Below are 25,433 nucleotides of genomic sequence, written 5' to 3' on the forward strand. Positions count from 1 at the left end.
CTCTATTGCTGTTATTTTCACGGGCTTGGGTGCCAATTACCGGTTCCCTAGAATTTGCCCGTAATTGACTATGTCCCACTATAGGTAACTCTGGAAGTGACAGGCAGCTTCCAATGTGGTTCTCCCGCCTGTCGATTGGGCCTTGCAGGAAGCCCCGCCTTATCAACTCAGTCAAGGGCGTTAGTTGGCTCGGCGTCGGTGAGTGGCGGGTCTTAGCTCCGCCCCGGCCGTCCGCTGCGCTGCCTGGGTCGGCGCCGTTTCCAGTTGAGAGATGGCGGCCGCCGCAGGTAGATCGCTCCTGCTGCTCCTCTCCTCTCGGGGCGGCGGGGGCGCCGGCGGCTGCGGGGCGCTCACTGCCGGCTGCTTCCCTGGGCTGGGCGTCAGCCGCCACCGGCAGCAGCAGCACCACCGGACGGTGAGCGAGCGCGCCCGGAGGCTCCGGGGAGGGCGGGGCGGCGCTGGCGTGTGGGAGCTGCCGGCGGGCAGGCCGCCGGGGCAGCAGGCGAGTTACCTCAACTCCCGGCCGCTCCCGAGGTTGCCGGGCACCGAGGAGCCGCCGTGCCCTTCAGGCGCCTGCGGCGGCGACCAGGAAGGGAGGGCGGGCGGGAGGAAGCCGAGAGGAGGAGGAGGGGCGACGGCGGGGATGTTCCCGCAGGACTGGGGACACCAGGGCGGGGAAGGCACGGGACTGGAACCTCTCCCCGACCCGCCCCCAATCTCGGTCCCTCCCTTCTTCGTTCTTAACAGCCCTGCCCCAAGGCTCCCGAACGGAGCCCGTGGAAGTTGTCCCCTTTCCCTCCTCCTCTGGGCGGGTTGGGGAGTCCTGAGTTGCCGCGGCCGCCTTGTGTGTGCCAGGAGAGTGGCAGTGCCATGCTGCTGGGAGCTGCCCCGGAGAGCAGCCCAGGACCCCGGCGGGGCCGCCCCTCGTCCTCTCTCGTCCCGGAGGGGTCGGGCAAGAAGGAAAATCAAACTTTATCCCCCTCTGTGACTTCCTGTGTGTGTGTATGCATGGGGAACCAGCTCCCTCGAGATGGATGCTGCATTGCTTCAGGAGGCAAGCTCCATCCTCTCGGGTTCTTAAAGGTGCTTTTGGGGGTCCTTTCGAGGGCTACTGTATAAGCGTGTTCACGCGTGCCTGAGCGGGAAGGGTGGGCAGCAGGCACAGGAGAAGCGAATATGACAAGTTATTGACAGAGGCAGAGATTTGGTGATTGCATTAACCAGTTGTTGCTGGGTTTCATTGGCTGGCAGAAAAAGAGGATTTCTGTTTGAACACTCTTGGGTGAGTGTGTGTGTGTGTGTGAGAGAGAGAGACAGTGTGAGAGAGATTTCTTTTTTCAGTTGCAAGAGATGAATTTGGCATGGAGTTCTTAACCTAACAAGTCAGGAGGTTTCCTTCCCTTGGACTTTCTAGACCTGTATGTGTTGGTCTCTGGCCACCTCTGAGGGAAAGAATGTAGGTTTTATTTCCTGGGGCCAAGTTGTATAGTGTGGTTATTAGAGGATCACTGTAAACAGCCTGATAGAAACTACAATAGTACCTTCAACCCTCAATAAACACGTCGCCTGCCTTGTTCTGATCATAGCTCTTAAGAGGAAACTGAACTGGAGCTCTTCAGAGAGGATTCTCCTAAGGCCAATGACAACATCAAAATGAAGTGTGTGAAAGAGCTATGAAAAGACCTAATGCTCTGCACAAGCAAGGTGGTATTGTTATTATTAGTCATAGGTATGGACTCTATCCCCATTCTTGTGAGAAGATTGTACCTCTTTTTATTTGGCATACTGGCATATTGCTTTGCTGAAGCTTTTGGGTGAGAGCCGAGCTTTTCCACAGTTCAATTTAATTTGCTTGTTTCGTAGCCTCCAGTTATGTGTTTTGTCCTCTTAAAAACATAAGGCCACTCCAAATTTTGATTGCATTCCCCTTTTCCTCAAACTATTTAAAGGCTTCCCAAGTTGTCCTTAAGTCCATATTTTAATAAGACATCTTCTGACTTTGCACAGTTTTTAAGACTGTTTGGGTGTGATATTCATTTAGCGTTTTAAAAAATTTGTGCCTTGTATATTTTCCGCTATGCAAATTTGTCAGGCTGTGAGTGTCTCCCTTGTGGGGATGCTTCATGAAGGTGTTCTCTGTACTATTCTAGGGTGAGTAAAAATGAAGTGCTGAATTTGTAACTGAAAGCACAATTAAAATGAAGTGTTATTTCTAAAGGGCAGGAATGTTACGGGAATGGTGACTTGTACATGAGTTTAGAATTGTAAGATTTTGAAAAAAATCGAACCTGATTATTTAAAATATATAAACAGACTTTTAATTTTTCTACAATTCTTCTGAAGCCATCATATATACAGCTGTTTCCATAGGATAGTCTGTGATTCCTTACAAGACATTCCATTTAAAAGATATTGAGGCCCTGAACAGAGAGAGACTTAGCCAAGGTTACCTTAGCTAATACTTAACAGTTTTAGGACTCTCACTCATCTGAGATATTCTCACCCTTTATTGTGTTCCTTTTATTGTAAAGTGCAAATGCTCCTTTACATCTCTCTACTACCTTGTAAAATGTACTGTTATCCGTTAGGAAAGTATTGCTATTTCAAAACCCCATGAATGGGAATTCTCCTGTAAGTAGGGTTGATTTGAGTACATATATTAGGTGAATATGGGAGCAAACAGCTTACCAGAAAGAACAGATGTTCTGGTAAAGTTCCCTGAGAGACGCTAAGGTTGAATCTTGCTTGGGAGACATCCTGTGTATGTGCAGCAGATGGCAGTCTGCATTGGACTGGATCACAAGTCAGTTTGTGCCACTTTTGTTCTGCTGTATGGTATGGTAAATTACAACTAGGGGGCATAACCAGTTACAGCACTACCTAATTTTTTGAGTGAGAAATTCATGTTTTCCAAGTTTCGAGAATGAGTCCAAAGCAATACAGTAGCTCAGCTAGCTGGTAAGTGCAATTATGAAGTTATAAACTTAGTTCGTCCCCTCCCCCTTCTCCATTATATCTTTCAGCTGAGTAAATAAGAGTAAAGGTACAGGGGCTTATTCAATATTTTTAGCACCATCTAGTGTAATTTTTTTCCTTCTCTCCAGCTTGTGACTGTAACCAAAACTGATGTAAAATGTTTGTTGCCTGCTTTTCTGTATGGTTAGTGAAGGTGGCTGCTATTTTTAAGGATGGTTCTTCGAAGAGGAACTGCCTTTCACTGTGAGCTGTGTAATTCCATTGCTAAAACAAACTGTTTCATGTCTGATTATGACAGCCCCACTGTTGGCATTTTCTAACAGTTAACGGCTATGCTGAATTACTACATCTTTTACTTAAGTCTGTCATTGTCCTGTTACAGTTTGTGACTGACTTGCTCTACTTCACACATCACAGTTCTTTTGGCAGTGACATTGTTTCAGCTTAACCTGAAAGTTTTAACAGGTTACATTGCCTGATACAGAGGCAGGTCCTAATTCTTTAATTGAGTTCCTCATGGTCTGGCCCAATCTTATGCCGGATTCATCCCAGCACAAATATTCTATTGTACTTAAACTAGTCTCTGCACTGTCCCATACATTCATACTAAACCTTTATGGATTTTTTTGTAGCTGAATTTCAGCCTTTATCACCCCAATCACTCCTCTAGCCTCTAAGGTTCATTTCAGCTTACAGACTGTGATGTATAATTCCCTTTGAATCTAACATTCTCACTTTACACGTGAGGAAACCTAATAAACTGAGGAAAGTGACTGTTAAGTTATGTTTGTGGTTACGAACAGACCAAGGATTAAAATTCCTTTACTTTTTTTTTTGATACAAGGTCTCTCTTTCTTACCCAGGCTGGAATTCATTGACACTATCACAGCTCACTGCAATCTTGAACCCCTGGACTCAACCTGTCCTCCCACCTCGGCCTCCCCAAGTAATGTGCACCACTGTGCCCGGCTAATTAAAAAAATTTTTTTGGCTGGGCACGGTGGCTCACACCTGTAATCCCAGCAACTAGGGAGGCTGAGGCGGGCAAATCAGGAGGTCAGGAGTTGGAGACCAGCCTGGCCAACATGGTGAAACCCCGTCTCTACTAAAAATGCAAAAATTAGCCGGACATGGTGGCAGGTGCCTGTAGTCCCAGCTACTCGGGAGGCTGAGGCAGGAGAATCACTTGAAACTAGAAGGTGGAGGTCGTAGTGAACCAAGATCATACCACTGCACTCCACCCTGGGTGAAAGAGCGAAACTCCATCTCAAAAAAAAAAAAATTTTTTTTTTTGGTAGAGACAGGGTATTTCTACCAGGCCGGTCTCGAACTCCTGGACTCATCCTCCCAAAGAGCTAGTATTATATGTGTAAGCCACTGCATCTGGCCTAAAATTTTTTTCAATGGAGATGGATTCAAGAATTCCTAGTGTGAAGATGATACTTTCAGGGATAATTTCTATAGTTCATTACTAGAAAAATTTCTCTAAATGTGTAGAGAAAAAAAATTCCTAGTTTGAATCTTGATTTGTGTAATACCTGATTCTTAACCCTTTTCTATTTTTATTCTGTCCTCTCTGAATTCTGATGAGATTATCTTTAGGACACAGATTGACACCGACATGTTTTCTAAATGTTTTATTTGTGGGCATCTGATCTTACTGGGGAGATAAAGCAGTGATGTGTATCTTATTACTTTTGTGGCTCATAGACTCTAGCACAATGCTGGGTACATAGGTGATGCTCAGACAAGCATTAATTAGCTATGTACCCCTTTTTCTGCTTGCTGGGGCAAAGATATGCCCTTTATCTCTTCTTCCTATCCCCCTACCCCTGGTTTGGCTTGCTTAGTAGCCTTCCTTAGGTAACCACATTTGGAGAATTGCTTTAAGCTTAGTATTGCCAGTGCTGTCTTTGGCTGTGTATTACACTTCTTTATGGTGGATTGATGGAAAGAGTTGGTACCACTGGAGTAGCTCAGCAGTGGTCACTAGCTTTCTGACAATAGCCAGCAAAAGTATAGTAATTACCCAGATTATTACAAGTATATGTTTGAATCAGATTCCACATTTGTTGGTTTATTCTATATTAAGATTTTGAGAGTTCTGGATAAATATGTTTAAGAACAGACTTCTATTTGTTTTTTTTTTTTAGATGGAGTCTTGCTCTGTTGCCCAGGCTGGAGTGCAGTGGCGTGATCTCTGCTCACTGCAGCCTCCACCTCCTAGGTTCAAGTGATTTTCCTGTCTCAGCCTCCCAAGTAGCTGGGCTTATAGGTGCGTGCCACCATACCCGGCTTATTTTTGTATTTTTAGTAGAGACGGGGTTTCGCTGTGTTGGCCAAGCTGGTCTCGAACTCCTGACCTCGGGTAACCCACCTGCCTCGGCCTCCCAAAGTGCAGAGATAAAAGGCATGAGCCACTACACCCAGGCCAGACTTCTTCTATTTTTTTTTTTTTTTTTTTGAGACAGAGTCTCACTCTGTTGCCCAGGCTGGAGTGCAGTGGGATGATCTCGGCTCACTGCAACCTCCATCTCCCGGGTTCAAGTGATTCTCTTGCCTCAGCCTCCCAAGTACTGGGATTACAGGCGCACACCACCACACCTGCCTCATTTTTTTGTATTTTTAGTAGAGACGGGATTTTACCATGTTGGTCAGGCTAGTCTTGAACTCCTCACCTCATGATCCATCCACCTCAGCCTCCCAAAGTGTTGGGATTACCGGTGTGAGCCACCGCGCCTGGCCGACTTCTTTTATTTTTAAGGAAGCAACCATTCTTTTTTTTTAAATATATTTTTTAGAGACAGTCTTGTTCTCTTAACCAGGCTACAGCGCAGTGGTATGGTCATAGCTTGCTGGAGCCCTCAACTCCTGGACTTAAGCAGTCCTCCCATTTCAGCCTCCTGAGTAGCTGTGTATATAGGCATGTGTCACCATGCCTAGCTCATAAAGACTTTTTTTTTTTTTTTTTTTTTTTTAGAAACAGTCTTGCTATGTTGCCCAGGCTGGTTTCTTAACTCCTGGCTTCAATAGATCCTCTCACTTTAGCCTCCCAGAGTGCTGGGATTACAGGCATGAGCTACCACATCCAGCACAAAATCTTACTTATTTTAGGCCGGGCGCGGTGGCTCAAGCCTGTAATCCCAGCACTTTGGGAGGCCGAGACGGGCGGATCACAAGGTCAGGAGTTCGAGACCATCCTGGCTAACACGGTGAAACCCCACCTCTACTAAAAAAATACAAAAAAAGCTAGCCGGGCGAGGTGGCTGGCGCCTGTAGTCCCAGCTACTCGGGAGGCTGAGGCAGGAGAATGGTGTAAACCCGGGAGGCGGAGCTTGCAGTGAGCTGAGATCCGGCCACTGCACTCCAGTCCGGGTGACAGAGCGAGACTGCGTCTCAAAAAAAAAAAAAAAAAACTTGCTTATTTTAAAACTCATAAAATATCTGAATAAATGATCTTGGATATCTTAAAATTCTGATTATTTGAACTTTTCTAAGTCCCAAGTGGCTTTTCTTTATGCTTCGTGTAACTCTTTTCTTTAACATGAAATCTAAATAGAAAATACAGCATCAAGAGTGGTGTAAGTCAAAGGCAATACATTGGTAGGAAATCATTCAGATGATGTTATTAATGAAATGCTATTTGATTTCAACTTCAAACATGAGGCAGCCCTAAAACAAAAAATGATTTGCTATCAACCGCTAGGATGTTTTTATTTCTTCTTACGTTTTAGCTTTGCATCCCTATAGATTTTCTTAAAAATTACTGTTTGTTGGCCGGGCGCGGTGGCTCAAGCCTGTAATCCCAGCACTTTGGGAGGCCGAGACGGGCGGATCACGAGGTCAGGAGATCGAGACCATCCTGGCTAACACGGTGAAACCCCGTCTCTACTAAAAATACAAAAACTAGCTGGGCGAGGTGGCGGGCGCCTGTAGTCCCAGCTACTCGGAGGCTGAGGCAGGAGAATGGCGTAAACCCGGGAGGCGGAGCTTGCAGTGAGCTGAGATCCGGCCACTGCACTCCAGTCCGGGAGACAGAGCGAGACTCCGCCTCAAAAAAAAAAAAAAAAAAAAAAAAAAAAAATTACTGTTTGTTTTCCTGTGATTAAGGTCAAGATTACCTTTTAATATCTCAGGATAGCTGAGACAGAGCCTCACTCTGTCGCCCAGGCTGGAGTACAGTGGCGCAATCTTGACTCACTGCAACCTCCGCCTCTTGGGTTCAAGCAATTCTTCTGCCTTAGCCTCCCGAGTAGATGGGGCTAAAGGCACGCGCTACCACGCCCAGCTAATTTTTGTATTGTTAGTAGTGACAGGGTTTCACCGTGTTGGCCAGGCTGGTCTTGAACTCCTGACCTCAGGTGATTGGCCTGCCTCGGCCTCCCAAGTGCTGATATTACAGGCGTGAGCCACCATGCTCAGCCCTTTATTCTTTTTTTTTGAGACAAGGTCTCACTCTGTCGCCCAGGTTGAAGTATAGTAGTGTGATCACAGCTCACTGTAGCCTTGAACTCCTGGGCTCAAGTGATCCTCCGACCTCAGCCTTTCGAATAGCTAGGACTGCAGGCACAAGTCACCACACTGGGCTAATTTTTAAATTTTTTGTAGAGATGAAGTCTCACTATGTTGCCCAGGTTGGTCTCGAACTCCTCGGCTCAAGCAGTCCTCCTGCCTTGGCCTCCCAAAGTACTGGGATTAGAGGGTGAACCACCATGCCCGGACCCTTTATTCTTTGATTAATGCCATACCATGGCTCGTGGATATATTAGAATTACTAGGATAACATGTTAGGAAAACTGTTACTGTGGAAGTTGTGCACTTTAAAGAATCTTAAGAGTTGGCCGGGCGCGGTGGCTCACGCCTGTAATCCCAGCACTTTGGGAGGCCGAGGTGGGTGGATCATGAGGTCAGGAGTTTGAGTCCAGCCTGACCAACATGATGAAACCCCGTCTCTACTAAAAATACAAAAAAATGAGCCAGGTGTGGTGGCGTGCACCTGTAATCCCTGCTACTCAGGAGGCTGAGGCAGGAGAATTGCTTGAACCTGGGAGACGGAGGTTGCAGTGAGCCGAGATCATGCCACTGCACTCCAGTCTGGGTGACAGAGCAGTACTCCGTCCCGAAAAAAGGAAAAAAAAGAACCTTAGTGTTTAGAGTTCAGTAAGACCTTATATTGAGGGAACAAGAGTATGAGCGGTGAAATGGCTTTTTGGTTTTTTTGAGATGGAGTCACTCTGTTGTCCATGCTGGAGTGCAGTGGTGCTATCTTGGCTCTCTGCAATCTGTCTCCCGGGTTCAAGTGATTCTGCTGCCCCAGCCTCCTGAGTGCCTGGGACTACAGGTGTGCACCACCGCCCCCTGCCGATTTTTGTATTTTTAGTAGAGATGGGGGTTTCACCATGTTGGTTAGGGTGGTCTCGAACTATTGACCTTAGGTGATCTGCGCGTCTTGGCCTCCCAAAGTGCTGGGATTACAGGTGTGAGCCTCTGCGCCCAGCCGAAATGGTTTTTTTCTTAGTAGCTCAGCATGTTAATACAGAACTGGAAATGGGCCACGTATCTTCTCATTTTCCTGTTCAATTAGTTTTCCTACTAAATTACACAATTCTTTGTTTCATTTAAAACACTTAAGCTGAGAGTGGTTCTGAAAAGCGGATTGGGGTCAAATTCCTTTTTTTTTGGAGATGGAGTTTTGCTCTTGTTGCCCAGGCTGGAGTGCAATGGTGTGATCTCGGCTCACTGCAGCCTCTGCCCCCAGAGTTCAAGCAATTCTCCTGTCTCAGCCTCCTGAGTAGCAGGGATTACAGGCACCTGCCACCACGCTGGACTGATTTTTTTGTATTTTTATTAGAGACAGGATTTCACCATGTTGGCCAGGCTGGTCTTGAACTCCTGGCTTCAGGTGATCCCCCCACTTCAGCCTTTGAAAATGTTGGGATTACAAGGTGTGAGCCACTGTGCCCGGCCAAATTCTTGAAGTACCTAATTTCAAAGTCAGTCTCAAATAATTACCCTCTGATTTAGATTAAGCTTGATAATAACTGTTAAAAAATCTTTCCTCTGTAGATTGAACACAAAAGGGAAACAATGCATTTATTTCATTGCACTTTGTTAAATGCTTGCAGTTAGCCTATGTAAAAATGAAAGTTGACTTCAAGCAAATTAATTTTAATAAGTTTAGTGAATTATTGGTCCATAAACTGTGTACACACTTGAATCTTTTATATTGATAAAAATATAGCTTCATAAATTTTATCACCAATTGGGTCTAAAGCATGCTAAAGGTGAACTTTTTCTAATGCAGTTCTGGAATAATTTGATGATATGACATTGCATTTTGACATCTCAAAGATATGAGCCTTTTCCAATTGTTCTTTAATGACGTTAATACTATTTATTAATCCAGAAGAGTGGGTATTAATTTTTATGCTTTGTTCCTAAAGTTTTCAGTTTTTATGTATTTTTTCTTGCTATTTATTTTCCACTTTATTGTTTGGGGAGTGTTTGTAATAATCATCAGAAAATTGCTGAGGAGTCTATTAGGTGTTTGAGACTGTGTAGAAGACAGTTAGAAATGTACAGTCCTGAACTCTACTGCCTTGTAGGTATCAGTCTCATTTAAACTTCTTTTTTGCCTGCTGAGACAGGCCTACTTTGTACCTCTTTTCTATGGTACGTAATGTTAGAGGATGTTTAAGGGCACTGTATTAATATCTGCTTTAAACTTTAGTTCAGAGAAAGTTAGTGTGACTGATAAGTTGTCAGATAATAAGAGAGCATATAGGTTAGCTTGAACCACCTGGTTTCTACAGACAGAGGAATAGACATAGAAGAAACCATCTAAGACCTGAGGACATTGTTACTTCATTTAATTTTTTACCATAACCCTATGAGAGGTATTATCCCAGTTGTATAGTTTAAGTGTCATAAACTGGTTTAGTGCTAGGGATGCACTGAAAGCCAGCACACATGTTTTGGATTTAAGCCTAAGTCTGGCTAGAATGAAAACTGTACTGTTCTGGGGGTCAGTGTGGGTCATCCTTCCTTTTCATTTCTGCTCCTTTAGCATGTTCTTCCTCAAGCATCTGCTGCTGTTTTCCTTCACGAGATCTTGACATCCTTCCCACTGATTACCTTTCTTAAATCTCTTTCCTCACCCTCCCCTCCAGGTGTTAGCTGTTAGAGGTCTGAGATATTTGCCTCTTGGAGATATTCCTAATTTAGTTTGGATTTCTAAAATATTCCACCCACCTGGGTGCTGTGGCTCGTGCCTGTAATTCCAGCTTTTTGGGATACCGAGATGGGGGAATCACCTGAGGTTGGGAGTTCAAGACCAGCCTGGCCAACATAGTGAAACCCCCATCTCTATTAAAAATACAAAAAAAAAAAAAAAATTAGCCAGTCATGGTGGGGGGTGCCATAATTCCAGCCACTTGGAAGGCTGAGGCAGGAGAATTGCTGGAACCTGGGAGGCAGAGGTTGCAGTGACCCGAGTTCGTACCACTGCACTCCATCATGGGCGACAGAGCAAGACTGTGTCTCAAAAAAAAAAAAAAAAAAAACGAAAAAGAAAAAAATAAGTCCCACCCAGTTAACCTGGTAATTATTGAGTTGCTTCTATACTAGATGCTTTTATAACATTCTCTAGTGTACTCTACAACAGTCCTTCTGGCAAAATAGTATTCCCATTGTACAGATGGAAAATGAAGACATAGAAAGGTTTGGTAACTTGGAGATATTCAGAAAATATCTGTGGAACTCCTGCATTTTGTGAGGCACTGCTGTGAGCATTGGAGAGAGAAATGCCTTTGTGCTGGTCCTAAACGAGTTCACAGTCTGGCCAGGAGACATTGTAGAAACAGACTATAAGTGGCTGTGCTCCTTTTTTTTTTCCCTAAAGAATGTTAAGCGGGAGCACTTAGGACCTACCTGTGAGAGCTGAGGAAGGCTTCACAGAAGAGGTCTTGCTTAAGAGGAAACATTTGGGGCCAGGCGCAGTGGCTCATGCCTGTAATCTTAACACTTTGGGAGGCTGAGGCAAGCAGGTCGCCTGAGGTCAGGAGCTCAAGACCAGCCTGGCCAACATGGGGAAACCCCATTCCTACTAAAAAAATACAAAAATTAGCTGGACGTGGTGGTGTGTGCCTGTAATCCCAGCTACTCAGGAGGCTGGGGCAGGAGAATCACTTGAACCTGGAGGCAGAGGTTGCAGTGAGCCGACATGGTGCCATTGCACTCCAGCCTGGTCAACAAGAGCGAGACTGTCTCAAAAAAAGAAAAAAAAAAAAAAAAGCAAGCATTTGGAAATATAATGTGACCGGAAAAGCATGGTCAGCATTCCGGGCAGCACCAATCTGACATGACCTCATGAGCGAGTAAGATGTATTTGAGAAGCAGCCATTGGTTTGTTACAACTGGAGTATGGGCAAGAATAGCTGGAGATTAGGCTGGACAATAGTACTTATGCCAATGATAGTATTTTTCAAGTATATCATGTGCCAAGAATTTCACGTAGATTATCTCATTTAATTCTTGTGATACACTATGAGGTACTGTTTTTATCCTCATTTTATAGGTAGTGAAACTAAGTTACCTACTGAGTTAAGTTTGCCCAGGGTCACAGCTGTTAAGTGACACACTGTAAATGAATTACCCATGATCACACAGCTAGCAGATGTCACACCTAGCATATAAACCCAAACAGTGGCTTCAGATCCTGTCTCTTAACGGCTGTTTCTATGATGAGGGATCAGACTATGAAGGGACTTCTGAAGAAATTGAAATTTTGGCCGGGCGCGGTGGCTCAAGCCTGTAATCCCAGCACTTTGGGAGGCTGAGACGGGCGGATCACGAGGTCGGGAGATCGAGACCATCCTGGCTAACACGGTGAAACCCCGTCTCTAATAAAAAATACAAAAAGCTAGCCGGGCGAGGTGGCGGGCGCCTGTAGTCCCAGCTACTTGGGAGGCTGAGGCAGGAGAATGGCGTAAACCTGGGAGGCGGAGCTTGCAGTGAGCTGAGATCCGGCCACTGCACTCCAGCCCGGGCGACAGAGCGAGACTCTGTCTCAAAAAAAAAAAAAAAAAGAAAAGAAATTGAAATTTTATTCTGTAGGTCAGTGTTTTTATGTCTTGTTTTTAACTCAACCCACAGTAGAAGTACATTTTACACTGTGACCCAGTTATGTGTATGCATTGTACACACATAAAACTAAAGAAAAGTGTCTGGGCATGGTGTCTCATGCCTGTAATCCCAGTACTTGAGGAGGTGGAGGCAGGCAGATCACTTGAGGCCAGGAGTTTGAGACCAGCCTGGGCAACATGGTGAAACCAGCCTAATACAAAAATTAGCCTAGCATGGTGGCATACACCTGTAATCCCAGCTGCTCCAGAGGCTGAGACATGAGAATTGCTTGAACCCAGGAGGTGAAGGCTGCGGTGAGCAGAGATCACTGCATTTCAGTCTGGGTGACAGCAAGACTCTGTCTCAAAAAAAAAAAAAAAAAAAAAACCCTAAAGAAAAGTTTCATGAAATAATATTTTTACTATGTATTTTATATAGTTTCTGTTCTGTTTTGTTAAAGAAATACTGTTTGAGACCTAAATTGATTTTACATCTTAAGCCACAGTTAGAAAAAATACTGCTTGTCCATAGGTGAGCCTCTGAAGAATTTCAAGTGGGAGAATCAGATGATCAGGTAGGTAATGTTGGCAGCAGTATGAAGGCCATCTGGAAAGAATGGGACCAGAGAGGTAGAAGGACCAGTAAGGAGCGTCTCACTGAACCAAGGAAAAGATGCCTGAACTAGGACGGTAGCATTGTAGATACAGAAAAGGGAATAGAGAGAAGAGAGATTTAGGAAGTAGAACTGACAGAACTTGGTGATTGAATGTAGACTATCACTTACTACCAGTAGAAAGGCCATTCAATTCAAGGTCTATCTGACTTTATTACTCAGGCACTGAAACTTTATTTCTTGACCTTCGCTGAGTGTTCCTTTTTACAATCATGTTAAATATGCTTTTTTTTCTATGCCTCTAATTTTGTATTTAAAACTGTGCTGACCTGCTAACATTTTAAGTTTTGACCTGATTTAAAATTTGTGATTTTAAAAAAATTTTAAAATTAAATACTCAAGCCTGTAATCCCAGCACTTTGGGAGGCCGAGACGGGCGGATCACGAGGTCAGGAGATCGAGACCATCCTGGCTAACCCGGTGAAACCCCGTCTCTACTAAAAAATACAAAAAACTAGCCGGGCAAGGTGGCGAGCGCCTGTAGTCCCAGCTACTCGGGAGGCTGAGGCAGGAGAATGGCATAAACCCAGGAGGCGGAGCTTGCAGTGAGCTGAGATCCGGCCACTGCACTCCAGCCTGGGCAACAGAGCGAGACTCCATCTCAAAAAAAAAAAAAAAAAAAAAAAAAATTAAATTAAAACTTTTCTAAAGACAAGGTCTTCCTCTGTCACCCAGGCCAGAGTCCAGTGGCACCATTATAAATCACTGTTGCCTCGAACTCCTGAGCTGAAGGGATCCTCCTGCCCCAGCCTCCCAAGTATCTGGGACTACAGGCATGCACTACCATGCCTGGATAATTTTTTTTTTTTTTTTTTGAGATGGAGTCTCGCTCTGTAGCCCAGGCTGGAGTGCAGTGGCGCGATCTCGACTCACTGCTACCTCCGCCTCCTGGGTCCTGGTTCAAGCAGTTCCCCTGCCTCAGCCTCCCCAGTAGCTGGAATTACATGGACACGCCACCATGCCCATCTAATTTTTGTAATTTTAGTAGAGATGGGGTTTCACCATGTTGGCCAGGCTGATCTTGAACTCCTGACCTCGTAATCTGCCTGCTGCAGCCTCCCAAAGTGCTGGGATTACAAGCATGAGCCTCCACACCCAGCTACCTGCATAATTTTTACATTTTTTGTAGAGGTGAGGGTCTTGCTATGTTGCCCAGACTGGTCTCAAACTCCAGGCTTCTAGTGATCCTCCTGCCTTGGCCTCCCAAAGTGCTGGGATTATAGATGTGAGGCACTGTGCCTGGCCAAAACAAATTTTTGTAAAAAAATTTTACTTTAAGTTCTGGGATACATGTGCAGAATGTGCAGATTTGTTACATAGGTATACATGTGCCATGCAAAAAAATTTTTTTATTTTAAAATTTATATATCAAAAATCAGATGCCTACTTTATTTTCATGTGCCTGCTTCCCCTACTCTGTTCCATAGAATTTGAATGATTTGCATAGCAGTATGAAAATATTTGTTGAAAGGACATATTCTGGGCTGGGCGCTGTGGCTCACGCCTGTAATCCCAGCACTTTGGGAGGCTGAGGTGGGCGGATCACTTGAGGTCAGGAGTTCGAGACCAGCCTGGACAACGTGGTGAAACCCTGTCTCTACTAAAAATACAAAAAAAAAAAAAAAGACTGGGCACTGTGGCTCACGCCTGTAATCCCAGCACTTTGGGAGGCTGAGGCGGGCAGATCACCTGAGGTCGGGAGTTTGAGACCAGCTTGACCAACATGGAGAAACCCCATCCCAACTAAAAATACAAAAATTAGCTGGGTGTGGTGGCACATGCTTGTAATCCCAGCTACTAGGGAGGCTGAGGCAGGAGAATCATTGGAACCCGGATGGGAACGTTGCAGTGCGCTGAGATTGAGCCACTGCACTCCAGCCTGGGCAATAAGAGCAAAACTCTGTCTCAAAAAAAAAAAAAAATTAGGTGTGGGTGCGCATGCCTGTAATCCCAGCTACTTGGGAGGCTGAGGCAGGAGTATCTCGCTTGAACCTGGGAGGTGGAGGTTGCAGTGAGCTGAGATCGAGCCACTGCACTCCAGCCTAGGCAACAGAGCAAGACTCTCTCAAAAACAAACAAAAAAAAAGAGTATATTCTGTTTATTATACTTCTCTGAAGCTTTGTGCTATAACTGAATTTTATGTTTGTTAATTAGAAGAATACTTTTGAGTAATTTTCTTTGACTTTATTCTCTTTAATTTTTCATTTCTATAATATATAAGTTGATAAAGAGCTTTCTAATGGCCTTAACTTGTTTTGATCTCCTTTGGGGACTATTGAGCATTGTATGATAGTCTTATCTTTTTTTTTTTTTAAAGTAATCATTACTAAGCATGAAACCTTTTCATAGTAAAATTGTACCAGCCTTCCCCTCCACATTAGAAATACAGATATATGAGATTCCTGCTGCTTCTGCTGCTCCAGTGACTCAGAAGGTATAAAAATATATAACTGAAAACATTACTTGGAGTGATTATAGCATTTTGATTGACTAGGTATCTTACTAGATTGCTTTAGACAACACACATTCTTTGGTTTTCCAGTTATTACAGTACAAAAGTGTAGGTATTTATTTCTTTGATAACTATGAAATTTTTTAGAGATGTTGCAATATCTTTCTTTTTTTTTTTTTTTTTTTTTGAGACAGAGTCTTGCTCTGTCACCAGGCTGGAGTGCAGTGGCGCGATCTCAGCTCACTGCAACCTCCGCCTACTGGTTTCTAGCGATTCTCTTCCTCAGCCTCCCAAGTAGCTGGTGACTACAGGCGTGTGCCACCACATCCAGCTAATTTTTGTACTTTTAGTAGAGGCAGGGTTTCACCATAGAATGGTCTCCATCTCTTGACCTTGTGATCTGCCTGCCTTGGCCTCCCAAAGTGCTGGGATTATAGGCATGAGCCACAGCGCCTGTTTTTTTTTTTTTTTTTTGAGACAGAGTCTTGCTCTGTCGCCCAGGCTGGAGTTCTGTGGCACAATCTCAGCTCACTGAAACCTCCACCTCCTGGGTTCAAGCGATTCTCCTGCCTCAGCCTCCTGAGTAGCTGGGACTACAAGCACTTGCCACCATGCCCGGCTAATTTTTTTATTTTTAGTAGAGGTGGGGTTTTACCACGTTGACCAGGCTGGTCTTGAACTCCTGACCTCACGTGATCCATCTGCTTCGGCCTCCCAAAGTGCTGGGATTATAGGTGTGAGCCACCACACCTCTCCAGACTACCATATCTTCTCTACCAGAAGAGAGATTATATTTGTAATGCTGTTGGTGAGCCTTTTTTTTTTTTTTTTTTGAGACAGAACCTTGCCGTGTCGCCCATGCTGGAGGGCAGTGATGCGGTCTCGGCTCACTGCAACCTCTGCCTCCTGATTTCTAGCTATTCCCCTGCCTCAGCCTCCCGAGTAGCTGGGATTATAGGGGTACACCACCACACCTGGCTAATTTTTGCATTTTTAGTAGAGGTGGGGTTTCACCTTTTTGGCCAGGCTGGTTTTGCACTCCTGACCTCAAGTGATCCACCCGCCTCGGCTTCCCAAAGTCTGGGATTACAGGCATGAGCCACCGCACCTGACTCGCCTTTTGAAATCTTATGGGAGCCAAGGATTGCTATACCATCACAAAATATTTTTATTACTAGTTTTCTGAGATAGTTAAATAAATGAAGAGGTGGTCGTGGTGAGTGGGGTGTGTGTGTATTTCCCACCAAAACAAAAGTAATTGAAGAGAATTTGGTGCCAAGTGGTATAATAGGACCTGGGTCTGTTCTTCTTTGTTCTGTTAACTTGCTGTTTGTTCTTGGACAAGTGACTTAACCCCTTTGGTCTTAATATTTTTGTCAGTTAAATAAGGATGCTTGATTAGGTGAACCTAAAGGGCTTTTAATTTTTATTTTATTTATTTTTCTGAGGTGGGGGGTCTCACTATGTTGTCCAGACTGGTCTTGAACTCTTGGGCTAAAGTGATCCTCCTGCCTCAGCTTCTTCAGTAGCTGTGACCTACAGGCACGCACCACCATGTTCAGTTAAAAAAAAAACAACTTAAAATTATAAAACGTGTTGTATTTTTATACAGTACTTTACAATTAATTATGTTATTTCATTAGATGGCTTGTGTAAAATCATAAACTCAGGTATCACACATTTGCTTATTCTCACAAGGGCCAAGAGCTTGAAATGAAGAAAAACAGCCTTCAAGTTCCTCTTTAGGACAGTTTTCATAATTATTTCTGACATCTTCATGAACAATTTACCTTGTATTCCCCTTAAACAGTTCATTATGCCTGTAGTCTCATCTTTCACCTTTGTTTTCTTTTCTCTAATCCAAATTGCCGAAGGGAGTGGAGGAAGAGGTGAAGATGTGGAAAGCCCAGAGAGTTGGAGAGTTGAGAGAAGGAAGAAAGCAGTTAAGGTCAGAGTACTGAAGTAAGATGGGACTATACTAGTAATTTATTAATTCTGAGTTGTACCTTGCCAGCCTGAAGCAGAAAGTGTTTTATTTTGTAGTAACACTGTAGGAATCCTGGGTGTGAAATCCTTAAGTGGTTAGTTGCCTGCAGGAGTCAATAGGCATAGTAGCCCTTAAATTCTTCCAGCTCTGTGAACTGAGCCTAGTGTAGTATCAGTCACATAGACATTCAGTCCATGTTGGGTGAATGAGAGTCAAATAGTCCTAGAAACTATTTCCTAAATCCTTCAACCCTGTGGGTAACACAGCTGTAGATCATCTTGTTCTCTGTGCCCAGATACTACAGTGATGGAATTATGGGAATGTCAAGACGGAATGACTTCTCTTTGATTCATGAAGCAGCTAATACTCTTAAAACAGTTCCGATTGTGCTGAACAAGCAGGACTAAATAAAATGCTAAGTAAAAATAGTAATGAAAGAAGATTGTAGAGCTATTATGTTAAAAGTAATTTGGGGCCAGGCTCAGTTGGTCACACTTGTAATCCCAGCACTTTGGGAGACTGAGGCAGGATGATCGCTTGAGCCGAGGCTACGGTAAACTTTGATTGCACCACTGTACTCCAGCCTGGGTGATAGAGTGAAATGCCCTATCTCTAAAAAAAAAAAAAAAATTTGAGAAATTGATACAGTGGCATCTACCTGGCATGATTGGTGGGAGTGTGGGCCATGCTGGACACTGCAGAAGAGAGAAAGGAACTATTTCAAAGAGGTGCTGCCAACTGTAGATTCTTTCTGTATATATATATTTCCAAAGAAGGCAGATTTTTGGAAGTGTTTATTTTGGAACTAATCTTGTGTATTTTCCATTCTGTCCCCACTGTATCCTGTATTTTATACTGCCAGAATTCTGATAGCTGCCATGAAGCAGGGCTGTGGCAAGTGGCCAAGTGTGATAAAAAACTATTTTTCATTTTAAAACAGAAAATACAGATGTCAGAATACTTTAAAGAAGTATTTAAAGATAGAGTAGAATGGAAGAAGTAGTAAAAACCTAATGAGAAGATTGAAGGTTTTCCATTTGCTTTGGATGCAATTACATTTTTTGTAAACAGAAGAATACCAGGTTATATCTGTCTTGATCTGTTATTTCTCTCTCTTTCCCCCTTTTTCCTCATCTGTGAGTGCTGGTGCTAGACACTTGCTGAACAGACAGGAAAAATGGATTTTCTGGTGTTTTTTTTCTTTTTTGAGAGGGCCCCTAGGGTGTACTTTGTGTGAATATCTGACTAGATATAGATGTAGATGTTAATAGTTTGATTTTGTTTCTTTATTGTTTTAACCCCAAAGAAAATGAAATCTTGTTTTCTTTTTATTTTCAGCTGTGACTTAAACGTTAAAAATGCTGTCTAAGCACAGTTGAGATAGTAAAACAGAATTTTAGTGTAACATATTACAGAATTTTGGAATATTCATTTACTTAATGGAGAGCTGAACTCTAGTCAGTGCTTTCTTTAAGTTTAATATCTCATCCTGCATTGGTGTTTGATTCAGAATGAATTCGAGTTCTTAGTGTGGCCAACTGCCACAAAGTTGGGTAAACTTTGAATATATAATGGCTTTCTGTTTTGTTTTGTTTTGTTTTGGAGATGAAGTCTCGCTCTGTCACCCAGGGTGGAGTGCAGTGGTGCGATCTCAGGTCATTGCTACCTCTACCTTCCAGGTTCAAGCAATTCTCCTGCCTCAGCCTCCCAAGTAGCTGGGACTACAGGCACGTGCCACCACACCCGGCTAATTTTTTGTATTTTTTAGTAGAGGTGGGGTTTCACCATGTTGGCCAGGATGGTCTCCATCTCCTGACCTCATGATCTGCCCCCCTCGGCCTCCCAAAGTGCTGAGATTACAGGTGTGAGCTACAGCGCCTGGCTAATGGCTTTCTTTTTAATGATTTCTAGAGCTTTTAACATGAAAAAGTGGAAAATGAAAGGAAACTATAATAGATTTCTTGCCTAAAATGGGTATTCTATGTAAGATGAAAAGTAGAGACAAGCTGAGACCTTTGAGTTGTGGATCCGAAGGTCACATCACAGCCAGTGTTAGAAAGTCGTAACACTAATGGAAGAAAAGGCAGAAGGTAAACTGATGGGAGTGCTGTCAAAGGAGCTCACTTGGAAAGGCCATTCCATCACCTGAGGGTTTTTTTTTTCTTTTTTGGTGGAGGTGGGGTGGTCCTTTATAAGGAAGTTACATTATGTTCAATCAGATGTACAAGGACAAAAATCTTTTATTTTTAAATTATGAAATGTGTCATGTCTATAAAAAGAAGTAGAATAATATAATGTACAACCTTTAGCTTGAGAAATTGAATATTATGATTATAATTACTGCCCCCAAGTACCCTTCCTTAGACCTTTCTCCCAAAAGTAACATTCTCTTAAATTTGGTGTTTACCATCCCATGAGTGTCTTTATCTTTTTGTGCTCGTTCTCGCGCGCTCTCTCTCTCTCTCTCTCTATATATGTCTGTGTGTGTGTGTGTGTGTGTGTGTGTGTGTGTAATCCCATCTTTTTGAGAGGCTGAGGCAGGATAATTGCTTGAACCTAGGAGGCAGAGGTTGCAGTGAGCTGAGATCATGCCATTGTGCTCCACCTGGGCAACAAGAGCGAAACTCTGTCTCAAAAAAAAAAAAAAAAAAAAAGGTATTACACTGTATGTATCCTTCTGCAAATCTTTTTTTTTGGAATGGAGTCTCCCTCTGTCACCCAGGCTGGAGTGCAGTGGTGTGATCTCGGCTCACTGTGATCTCCGCTTCCTGGGTTCAAGTGATTCTCCTGCCTTAGCCTCCTGAGTATCTGCGCCACCACACCCAGCTAATTTTTGTATTTTCAGTAGACACGGAGTTTCGCCATGTTGGCCAGGCTAGTCTTGAACTCCTGACCTCAAGTGATCTGCCTGCCTCTGCCTTCCAATGTGCTGCAATTACAGGCATGAGCCCCTACGCCTGGCCTTTTTTTTTTTTTTTTTTCTCTTAATACTTAAAAAAAAAATTAGGCCAGCACAGTGGCTCATACTTGTAATACCAGCACTTTGGGAGGCTGAGGTGGGAGGATTACTTGAGGCCAGTAGTTTGAGGTTACAATGAACTATAATTGGGCCATTGCACTCCAGCCTGGGGGTAGAGCAAGACTGTGTTTCTTTTCTTTTCTTTTTTTTTTTTTTTGAGACAGAGTCTCACTGTGTCGCCCAGGCTGGAGTGCAGTGGCGCGGTCTCCTCTCACTGCAAGCTCCGCCTCCCGGGTTCATGCCATTCCCCTGCCTCAGCCTCCCGAGTAGCTGGGACTACAGGCGCCCGCCACCATTCCCGGCTAATTTTCTGTATTTTTTAGTAGAGACGGGGTTTCACCGTGTTAACCAGGATGGTCTCCATCTCCTGACCTCGTGATCTGCCCTCCTCGGCCTCCCAAAGTGTTGGGATTACAGGCGTGAGCCACTGCGCCCGGCCCAAGACTGTGTTTCTTAAAAAAAAAACAAACAAAAAGCAAGAAAAACCTTATTTAGTTGATACATGTGGTTCTGGTTCATTCATTTTTAACTACTTTGGCATTTCTGTCTCTATTTCATATATTTAAACCTCTGTTGACTGACAGACTTTTTGCTGAATATTCTGGGGGACAGGAAAGAGGAATTTATTATGTCATTTTTAAAGTTAGACTAGGAATGCTGTTTTGACTTTCAAAAAAGCCAGTTTTCCTTTTTTGGTGTGTAATGTCCTCGTTTATCATATTCCTGGGAAAATCCTTTGTACTTCCTGAGAGAAGGCAGAGAAGAAGAATGTTTTATTACACAGATGAACATGTCTTGTACGAAATGCAGAGCAGCATCTGCCACAATACAGTGAACTCATGGGGGATTGAGCTGCTGCAGCAAAAGCCTGGGTTACTAAAATTTCTCAGATTTTTCAAGTGCAGAAAAGCTGTGGGTGGAAATTTGTTGGCATTAATTCATTGTTTCTTTTCTGTGTGTTTGGAATTATCTGCAATTTGGGTACTATCTGCTTTATTTTGTAAAAGGAGGTGCGCCTTTTATGGTAAAAAGGCTGTTCTTGAATTGTGTCATGGTTTTATGGGGCAAGCAAAAGAAAATTAAGGTCTAGAAATGAGGGGGCATACTTTTTGAGACAGGTAGTTGGTATGAAATAAATATTTGTTTTAATAAGAAATCTGTATGTATTAGTCAATGTTGTATATTCTTACTTTGAAGTCGTTGTTTTAAAAAGACAATCTCTGATAACATTTTTTATCTTCTCAATTTCATGCTGTTGTCTTTCATTTCCAACATTCTTGATAATGGTTTGAGCATTTTTGCGGAGTACACAGGGCAGAGCTTCATTCAGGTTGTCCCTCCAAATGATTTGCTATAGTGCATCAACGAGAAATGCTGAGGCAGCAAGGGAAACACTAATAAATTGGGTGGTTTCCAGGTACTATAGCTAAGGCAAGCAAACACAAGCCAAAATTAAAATGTTAGTTAGGCACCCAGGATATAAGTCTGGCCAGATATGCTATTAACAGTGCATCTTCCATTCTCATGAAATTATTTGAGATCTGTACAAATTGAAGATTGTTACAAATGGTGACCAATTTTAAGCATATTTTAGTTAGGGGTGGTACAATAGTCTTTTGGCTAAAACTTAATTAGAATGAAAAAATACTTTTGCCTCTTTTATTTGATAGATTCCAGTGCCTGAGGAATGATTAGAACTTAGTTGCCTATTTGTTTCTTCCATGGTTCTGAAGGGAAAGAGTGCTGGATGGACCTCCAGTAATGGAAGAGTTTTGTTTTTTGTTTTTTTTTTTTTTGAGACGAAGTCTCACTCTTTTTCCCTGGGCTGGAGTGCAGTGGCGCGATCTCGGCTCACCGCAACCTCCGCCTCCCAAGTTTAAGGGATTCTCCTGCCTCAGTCTCCCGAGTAGCTGGGATTACAGATGCCTGCCACCAGGCCCGGCTAATTTTAGTATTTTTAGTAGAGATGGGATTTCACCATGTTGGCCAGGCTGGTCTTGAACTCTTGACCTCAGGTGATCTGCCTGCCTTGTTAGTGCTGGTTTTCTCACTAACTACACAAATTATACTTCTGTAATAATTTTCACAAATTATTTTACCTGTGAAAAGTATAGGTATGAGGAGAGGAGATAGTGGTATATGAAAGGGCCTTTTATATTTTTCTTGTTTTGGAATGATTTCCAATCATTTTCAAAGAGAACCCCTCCCAAAGAGTTGTGTGACTTGGCAAATGAACCAGAATTTTTTAAAATTTAGTGCTCCAAGGTTTCTAAAGTTTGTAAACTTGTTTCTGAAACTAGTGAAAGCCTGAAACTAGTGGATAGCCTAAGACTTTTTTAATTTAAAAAATATTTCTTATTTCTTCATTATTTGTTAGGGTTCTGTCAGTTTTTTATATTCTGGAAGCACAGAGATGGGGTGAAAAATTTTTTCCTCTTTCTTCATTTTTTTTTTTTTGTGTGTATGTGTGTGTGTATGGTGTTGGAGTGTCGCTTTGTCGCCTAGGCTGGAGTGCAATGGCACGATCTTGGCTCACTGCAACCTCTGCCTCCCGGGTTTAAGTAGTTCTCCTATCTCAGCCTCCCGAGTAGCTGGGATTACAGGTGCGCTCCACTACACCCGGCTAATTTTTGTATTTTTAGTAGCGATGGGGTTTCACCATGTTGGCCAGGCTGGTCTCGAACTCCTGACCTCGTGATTCGCCCACCGCGGACTCCCAAGTGCTGGGATTAGAGGCATGAGCTACCACGCGTGGCCAATTTTTTTCTTCTTTAATCTAAAAATATTTCTAAAAGAATTGGTTTACAAGCTGTTACTTCAGTGCCCCCCCACCACCCCAGCGTTTTTTAGAGTTGGGGTCTTGCTTGTTGCCCAGGCCCAGGCTGGCCTTGACCTCCTGGGTTCAAGCAGTCCTCCTGCCTTGGCCTTTTGAATAGTTGGGACTATAGGCACACACCAACACAGCCAGCTAACTCCCAATTTTTGTATTTGTTGAGCTTATGTGATTATCAAATATTTATTATTATTATTATTTTTTGAGACAGAGTTTCGCTCCTGTTGCCCAGGCTGGAGTGCAGTGGCATAATCTCGGCTCTCAGCAAACTCTGCCTCCCGGGTTCAAGCAATTCTCCTTCCTCAGCCTCTCGAGTGGCTGGGATTACAGGCATGCACCACCATGCCCTGCAAATTTTGTATTTTTAGTAGAGACAGGGTTTCACCATGTTGGTTAGGCTGGTCTTGAACTCCCAATCTCAGGTGATCCACCCCCCTTGGCCTCCCAAAGTGCTGGGATTACAGGTGTGAGCCACCGCGCCCTACCCAAATATGTAATACCTTATTTCTGAAAAAAGTATTTCAGAGTTTCTTACAGTCAATCTGGATTTATTCTAGGTTACAAGTCATTTTTTTAAAAAGTGCTCTCTTGTCCTAAGGGTCACTGTAATAAATAGTGGCTAAGAATGACTTAAACAAGGTCTTTTCAGACTTTCTTTCTTCTTTGGCATTATATGCTAAGGTACCCACATTAGCAGGCTCAAGAGGGCCTTTACCTTTGACATTTACTTTACTTTTTTCTATTCTTTTAGGTCTTTCACTACCATTCCTACAGTGATTGGCAAGATATCGTTTCCACCTCACTCTCCATGTACCATGCCAGTGACATCTTAGCTGCTAGAGTGTGGAGCTGGCCTGTGGGAGTCAAGTAAGTGCCTTTTTTACTATTTGGCATGGTTTTTGCTTTGCAAAGCCATGTAGAGGAACTTCTTAAGATTAGTTTTTAAAAAGGCACTTGCTTGATCCTTGTGGGCTGGCTCTTTGCTCCAGCCTGCTATTGAACACTTGGTAGCTAACATGGGGATGAGTTTAGTGAGGTGACTGTTGCACAATAGAATATTTTTACTATGGTACACCCTAAGGGATAATAGATCTGATCTTAGCCTGATTAGACCATATTGGTAAACAACCCCAATAAATCAGAACTGTGCTACCTCAAACAGTTACTCTGGCCTCTTGGAAATTTAATAGGTTATGGATGACCAAGGGTCTGCTGGTATAAACCAACTAGATTGCATGGAAACAGGGCAGCTCTCCTAGGAAAGCCAGTTACCTTGGCATTTATCTTAATTAATTTAGCTTATTATATGGAAGAAGTAGTGGTTGAGGTTAATCAGGTGTGGGTTTCTATGTTTATCATTAAAGTTGCTAAAACCTGGTATCTTACTTTTGCAGGTCATCTTGTAAATTTTGCCTATATAAATTAACACATCCCCTGTATGTCATAACAACCATGTAAGGGAGAGTGTTTTCCTGCTCTGTCTTAGGTATTGGTGATGTGACCTGTTCACGCAGGGGAAACTTGAACACTTGCAGGTATGTGAAGATCATGATTCATAAGCATTTTTTCCCTGCAAGCAGAACAGTTAATTTCGGTGTGAACTCATGTGATCTATATTGCCAGTTGATTTTTCTGCCCCCGTTACTATAGAACAGGCCTTGACAAATTGTAGCATAAATGGTTGCTTGATTTTGTAAACAAAGTTTTATTGCAACACAGACATATCTATTTGTTTACAGATTGTCTGTGGTTGCCCTGGCACTATAAGGACAGAGTTTAGTTGTTACAACAGAGACTATATTGTCCATAAAGCCTGAAATATTTATTATTTGGCCCTTTAAGAAAAAGTTTGCCAACTGCTACTATAGGTGAACCAGACTTCAAATTGTATTTAGAAATAGGCTTGCCAGAACCACAGTTGTTTTCAAATAGGCTTCTAAAGAGAAAACCAGAAAAGCCAAGACCTGTGCCATAATGCTGACTAGCAAGTAAATATTTGCAGTATGTATAGTGGTATGATTGATTACTAATACAAGGTTACTGAAATGGAAAGCTATAATGGCAGTCCAGCTTCTTTATCTTTTCTTTTCTTTCATTCATTTATTCTTCCTCTTTCACACTGACTCTCGTTTCTCTTTCTCTTTTGCTTTCTCACTGGGTATAGGCATTCATTCAGTGGCAGGATGTTACTACAATTATTGGATTCTCTAAAGGTTTTATAGGCTGGGCATGGTAACTCACACATGTAATCTGAACACTTTGGGAGGCTGAGGTGTGAGGATCACTGGAGGCCAGGAGTGCCTGACCAGCTTGGGCAATATAGTGAGGCCCCATTTAAAAAAATAATTAGTTGGGCATGGTAGCATGCC

At 43.2% G+C, this 25,433-nt stretch overlaps 1 protein-coding gene across 2 annotated transcripts in view; it reads left to right on the forward strand.

Moving 5' to 3' along the window:
- Window positions 1–231: 231 nt before the first annotated feature.
- Window positions 232–25,433, forward strand: part of MCU (mitochondrial calcium uniporter) — a 209,138-nt gene continuing 183,936 nt past the window's right edge. The window contains exons 1-3 of one of the 2 annotated variants that reach the window (XR_004436772.1): window positions 251–415; window positions 23,816–23,931; window positions 24,551–24,599. Coding sequence is in view for 1 of the 2 variants with exons in the window: in XM_033209775.1 (XP_033065666.1) it covers window positions 272–415 (144 nt within the window). In the remaining variant the exon portion in view is untranslated. Of the gene's footprint in view, window positions 416–23,815; window positions 23,932–24,550; window positions 24,600–25,433 lie in introns of both variants that reach the window. The other variant, XM_033209775.1, reaches the window with a different exon arrangement.

Source organism: Trachypithecus francoisi, unplaced genomic scaffold (assembly GCF_009764315.1).
Source record: "Trachypithecus francoisi isolate TF-2019V2 unplaced genomic scaffold, Tfra_2.0 Lachesis_group9, whole genome shotgun sequence".
NCBI lineage: Eukaryota > Metazoa > Chordata > Mammalia > Primates > Cercopithecidae > Trachypithecus > Trachypithecus francoisi.